Source organism: Pseudonaja textilis, chromosome 18 (genome assembly GCF_049901715.1).
Source record: "Pseudonaja textilis isolate UNSWEBS1 chromosome 18, rPseTex1.2, whole genome shotgun sequence".
Taxonomy (NCBI): Eukaryota; Metazoa; Chordata; class Lepidosauria; order Squamata; family Elapidae; genus Pseudonaja; species Pseudonaja textilis.
The window spans coordinates 3,754,562-3,760,978 of record NC_142007.1 but is presented as its reverse complement, the minus strand read 5'-3'; the positions used below and the strand labels follow the sequence as shown (position 1 = coordinate 3,760,978).

Genomic DNA, 6,417 nt, shown 5'->3' with positions numbered 1-6,417 from the left:
AAGATGCTCCAGAGAGTTATAAACACAGCACAAAAAATCATCGGTTGCTCTCTTTCTTCTTTGAAAAAGATTGCAAAGACCAGACTTCTCTCTAGAGCACTAAAAATCTCCACAGACCCTTCTCATCCTGGACATTCATATTTTGAATTGTTACCATCAGGGAGGCGTTATAGGTGTCTTAAAATGAGGACTAATAGATTGAGAAACAGTTTCTTTTCCAAGGCAGTAATTGTCTTGAATAAAACAGTGCATTTGTGATTTATTATTATTATTATTATTATTGTTGTTGTTGTTGTTGTTCTTGTTCTTGTTCTTGTTCTTGTGTGATTGTGATGTGGTGTTTGGGGCACTGTGCTGGAGTAGCTTTCAAATTCCATTGTATTCGTGGAATGCAATGACAATAAAGGTATTCTATTCTATTCTATTTCTGTTCTATTCTATTCTATTTCTATTCTATTCCTATTCTGTTTCTATTCTATTCTATTTCTACTTCTACTTCTACTTCTACTTCTCCTTCTCCTTCTCCTTCTATTCTATTCTATTCTATTCTATTCTATTCTATTCTATTCTATTCTATTCTATTCTATTCTATTCTATTCTATTCTATTCTATTCTAAACAGACTTTGCACTCGTGTTTGCACTGCTGATGTTCTCCCACCCTTTCCCACTTCTTCTAAACCTGTCCTTTTTGGGCAAACCTTTTCCACCAACGTATTGCAATTTAGACACCCTTGGATTCAAAACAAGAACCAAAAGAATTTGCAAACCCTCCAATGGACCGGCCTTCCTGGACCGTCCTTGGCCCCCAAAAGCCAGCCAGGAAGTCGGGATTGCCACTCCAGGAGACGTGACCCCCCCGCCTCCCTTGAACGCCTCCCCGTTGTGGCTTCATCCCATGGCCCTTGCTTCCTGCCAAACAGGGGCGTTCTTTGTCACTCTCCCTTCTCCAGGTGCCTCGCCTTGACCTCTGGCGCCCTTGTTTGCAAACGGTGGCTTTGGGAACAGACTGTGGGAACCTGCCCCCCTTGGGGCTTGTGCAAACAAACCATGATACTGGGTGATGAGGAAGCCTGCAAATAATTCACAAGGGTGGGGGGCGGGGTGTTTTCCAGCCGGGCCTGGGATCGAATTGGGGGGTGGGTTGGCTTGGCTTGCCCAGAAAAGCCCTGTCCTCCATTCCAGGCTGAAATTAAAAAAGAAAAAACTGGATTAATTCTCCCAACAGCAGGTAACCCTCCCACCTTCCTTCCTTGCGGAATCCTATACTGTATAGCCTTGCAAAGAATGGTGGCTGCTTTTGTAAACCGAGATGGGAAGGAAAGACTTCCCCCTAAAGGCTCGGACTCCACCCCTTGGTGGGAAGAAGGAAAACCAGCCTGGGAAACCCGAGACCAGGTCCCCGGGGAGAAACATTAAACCACTGTTACATGAGAGGTCAGGGGGCTTTTAATTTCATTTACAAGCCAGCCGTCTGCTTGAAGTCAACGCTGGCTGGCAATTAGTTATTAACCACTGAGGACTGTGGGAAACTCTCCATCAATAACTCGGCCTCTTTTGGGACCCAGGTCCAGAGCTTCAAAGCCCAGCATCCCATCATCCCCAATTGATCGCAGAAGTGGGCAGGTTTGTTTGTTTTTTTACCTTGAAAGTTTTTTTCTCCCTGCCGGGCCGACGGAAAACGATTTTAAAAGCCTCCCTCTGCTGCAGGCCCTTGCCGGCACAGATGGCTGGCTTTGCTTCCCCCCAAAAAAAAACAGCCTGTGAGAGGATGTTGTGTGAAGTTTGCAAGCAGCGGGGTCTTTGGCTATGGGCTTTTCATCGAGAGATTAATCAGCCTGGTGAAGGGGGTGGGGGGGAAAAAGGGCCATCCATCTCTACCTTTCATTCTTTTCCAACATCTCAATGTTGGCCTGCTGGTAAGCCGAACTCAGCCGTGCCAATGATTTACTTTAAGGAATGCCAGCCGGCCCCCTTTTGAGAGTGACGCCATGCCTGGTCTGCTTTCCTGTTTTTAACCCCTTGCTATTTAATTCGGCTTTCCGGGGCTGATGATGTCTGTGCTAGTTGCATGGTGGAGATCCATCTCCTCGCTTCCATTCAATTTTTTTTTTCTCCCCCCTTGTAAATATTTATTTTCTCCTGTTTTGCCAACTTCAGAGTTAATACTGTCAAGATTTCGCCGGTCTTGGCAGGTAAGAAGTAACACTCACAAAAATCATCTTGGCTGTTTTAATCTGAGAGCTGCCGGAGCCAGGCAAGGCTCTAGATCTCATGATTTGGAATGAAGAGGTGACTAGGATAAACCTCTGCTTTATGTTAGCCTTGTCTGCTTTTTTTTTTCTTTCTTTCTTCTTATGGACCATTTCCTTTTCTCTTTCTCTCTCCGACCGTCTTTTCACTTCTGGTTTGTTAACCCCAAATCTATTTCACCTCCTGCAAGTTAAAAATTGTGGCATGTGAAAGGGAGTTTTTTTTCCCCCCTCCCCCTCGTCCGTGCCCATCCACTTTCCTTCCGTGCTGTGCCTTTTCCAGGCTGATCTCATTTATAAGGCCTTGGTAAGGCCACACTTGGAATCCTGCATCCAGTTTTGGTCACCACGATGTAAAAAAGATGTTGAGACTCTAGAAAGAGTGCAGAGAAGAGCAACCAAGAAGATTAGGGGACTGGAGGTTAAAATATATAAAGAACGGTTGCAGTCTAGTTTAATGAAAAGAAGGACTAGGGGAGACATGATAGCAGTCTTCCAATATCTCAGGGGCTGCCCCAAAGAAGAGGGAGTCAAGCTATTCTCCAAAGCACCTGAGGGGAGGAGAAGAAGAAATGGGTGGAAACTAACCAAGGAGAGAAGCAACCTAGAACTAAGGAGAAATTAATCAGTGGAACAGCTTGCCTCCAGAAGTTGTAAACGCTCCAACCCTGGAAGTTTTTAAGAAGAGATTGGATAACCCTTTGCCTGAAGTGGTAGGGGGTTTCCTGCCTAAGCCAAGGGTTGGACTAGAAGACCTCCAAGGTCCCTGCCAACTCTGTTATTCTATTCTATATCCCTCAGAAGGGCCAAGCCATATTTCCCATGAAGCCTTCTGGGAGGTGGACAGACCCGCAGCCCGGCCCTACGGCAAAGTCAACCAATGATCCACCGCTTTATAAACCGCTCCGCCCGTTTCTCCAAAAGGAGTCCAGTGTCTGCCTTTTGCAAGCAGTTCGGCCCTGGGCAGGAACCGCGGCAAGCTCGTGCCCGTTTCTCGGGCTCCTTGATGGCATCTGGGATGAGGTCAGGCCGGGGAGGGTGGCCCCACCCAAGATTGCGGCCGACCAGAAAGAGAGAAGGAGCAGCGATGGGGAAGGACTCCTGAATTCTCTTCCTCATTCTTCCTGCTGTTGGTAATCGCAGAGCCACATTTTTCTGTTTGTTCTAAAGTCTCACTGAAAAAATGCCAGGCACCAGACACAGATCATTAATTCCTGCCTGCAACCTCAGTCTCACTAAGACTTTGTCCAATACATAGAAAAAAAATGATAAAGGAACGTAGATCTAAAACCAGAAATATTTCTGTTGGACATCATACCAGGAAAAGATAATAAAGTGACTATATATCTAATATTACCTGTGTCAACAGCAGCCAGAATTATATTTGCACGACATTGGAAAAATGTGGAGATTCCTACAGAAGAGAAGACAATAAATAAATAAAAAATACTAGAATGTGCTGAAATGGGTAGATTAATACTTGAAATTAAAGAGAAGGCATGGAACATTTTGAAATATGGCATTCGTTTTATCAATAGTTACTAGGATCGGAAGTTAGAATGTTTAAAATTATAAGAGAAGGGTTAACTTCACTATGAGGGCTTATTATGACATGTTTATTATTAATATGAATTAGTATCAATAATCAACAAGAATTAATATCATGACAAGGAAACACTGTTATTATATGACTACTACTAATGAATTTTATTATGATGATGATTGCTCCAACTAACTGTAACAAGATAACACGCTGTTTATTTAGACATTGAAACAGTTGCTCTTTCTATATATAGCAAATATAAAAATAAATAATAATAATAAAGGCTTTTTTCAGATTTCTCCCTTTGCCTTCCTACTAGTCCCTTTGCAATCAATACCTGATCCATAAAGACTGTTAAGGATAGATCCTCACGGAGGGTCAACATTGACCTGATGGGCACCTACCATAACTTTCTGTCCAACATGTCTAATGGGTTTATTTTTCCTCTTCCCTCTTCATCCTCCTTCCTTTGCTGTTATGACAAGAATTTCAAAAGCAAAATACATACCTGGTTCGAGAAAACGATGAAGCAACATGTAGATCTAAAGCCAGAGATATTTCTGTTAGGTATATTACCAGAAAAATATGACAAAGGGGTTGTATATTTAATATGACATCTGTTGACAGCAGCAAGAATTGTATTTGCACAATATTGGAAAAATGAGGAAATTCCTACAGAGGAAAACATAATTAAAAAAATATTAGTTTATACGGAAATGGATAGGTTAACATTAAAGATAAAGGTTAAAGAAGATACAGAATATTTTTTAACATGGCATTTGTTTTACAAATGGTTAGACAATAAAGGTAGAAATTAGAAGTCGGAGGAATACCACTATGTACAAGTAAATACTGTTACTATAATTGATATTTTGTATAAGTAAATTGACCCACACAATATACTATTTATTAAGCACTCATTTATGTTAAAGAAAAATGTGCAAATAGAATATATATATATATATATTTATTTATTTAAGGTTCCTTTTTTCCATCCTTCCCTTTGGCTGTAGGAGGAATTCAGACAAGCCAGGAAGAAAAACACGCTGGCCCGAAGGCTGCAGCAACCCGATGAGAGGTGGCAACTTCGCATGAAGTTCCTCCAGCAGGCCCAGAGCTACGTTGGTACACCGTATGCCAAGAAATACCATCAGCCTGGAAGTAAGAACCATATTCTGGAGTCAACAGGCAAAAGATGATGCCCATAACATGGGCAGTTGGGTGGGCATTTCGATCTCCACCATTGGAGAAGCGTCCGTCTTCCTTGCCAAGATGCAGGTAGTCCTGGGCTTACAGCCATTCATTTAGTGACTGTTCAAAAGTTAACGACAGCACCGAAAAACCACCATTTTTCACACCTACAACCACTGCAGGATCTCCACGGCCCTGTGATCAAAGTTCAGGCCCTTGGCAAGCGGTTCCTATTTCAGGATCACGTGATCTGCTTTTGCGACCGTCTGACAAGCAACGGGGAAACCCGGATTTGCTTAACAAACCATAGCAAGTCGTAAAACGGAGCAAAAATTTCCTTAACCGATGTTTCCTTTAGTCACGTACATTTCAGGCTCCATTGCGGTCGGAGCTAGATTGTGCTATTTTTCTCCTTAGCTAGAGGGTGAATATAAGCAGTTCTCCCCTCCCTCGATTTTCTCCTGTGCTCAACCATCCTGTGCTCAACCATCCCGAAGCTGCTGCCCTCCAAATGAGCGGGACTGCCATTGCCAAACCTTCTAAGACAGGAGCTTTGGGACAGTTGGTTGAAAAACCTAGAGGGGGTTTTTTGGGGGCGAGGGGAGGGGGGAATTTCTCACCTTCCCCCTCTAGTTAAGTTTCTGATGACCTTCTCCCCGCCCGCTTTAATTTTTGCCTGTTCCAGGTCCTGAATACGAGTCTCCCCTTTTCCTGGATTGTTGTGGGTTCATCCGGAAAGCAGTGCGAGACTTGGCAGACGATTTTGGCTTCTACATGGGCTCGGGCAACCAAGCCTATCAGTATGACACCCTTCCTGTGACCCTACCCAGTGAGGATCATTTGCAGCCCGGTGATCTCATCTTCATCTCGGGAGTTTACTTCGACCCACGACGTAAATGCCCTTCTGTGGGGACCCACTCGCTTCCCTGCCCTCCCATCTACACCTGGGACAAACTAGGGAACGTTTGCCAAGCTAGGTTGTGCTGCCTGACCAGGTGTCACTGTGTCCCTTCCTTTGCAGGTAAGAGGCAACCCCACGACATCGTCCATGTAGAAATCTGGCTGGGGGACGGAGAACGCAGCCTGGGGGCCAGGAGGAAGCGCGGCCGAGCCCAGGTCTTCGAATCCTACAGGTTCATCTCCAGCTCCTATGGAGACATGAAATACCACTTCAAGTCCATTGAGACGTGGCTGCAGGGCGTTTGTGTCAGGTGAACGTTTGCGTCTGCCATTCCATCTCTCTCAGACTGTTGTACTAAAGAAATTCGGAATTCGCAAGCTCGAGAATAGAACTTTTACGTGTGTGTGTGTGTATGTGTGTGTCTCCATGTATATACAGAGGCATCCCTTTGAAAGTCACTATTGTCATTCTTCTGGCATCCCTGCCATGTAATTCTCTTCTGCTGGCGCCTCTGGGAATGTTTGACGCCCAC

The 6,417-nt window shown here is 44.3% G+C and overlaps 1 protein-coding gene across 1 annotated transcript in view; it reads left to right on the top strand.

Moving 5' to 3' along the window:
• The window catches only part of TTLL10 (tubulin tyrosine ligase like 10), a 98,772-nt gene that overhangs the window by 65,320 nt on the left and 27,035 nt on the right, over positions 1–6,417 (top strand). The window contains exons 2-4 of the mRNA XM_087914905.1: positions 4,807–4,954; positions 5,670–5,876; positions 6,006–6,195. Coding sequence (XP_087771031.1) covers positions 4,807–4,954; positions 5,670–5,876; positions 6,006–6,195 — 545 coding nt within the window. The remainder of the gene's footprint in view (positions 1–4,806; positions 4,955–5,669; positions 5,877–6,005; positions 6,196–6,417) is intronic.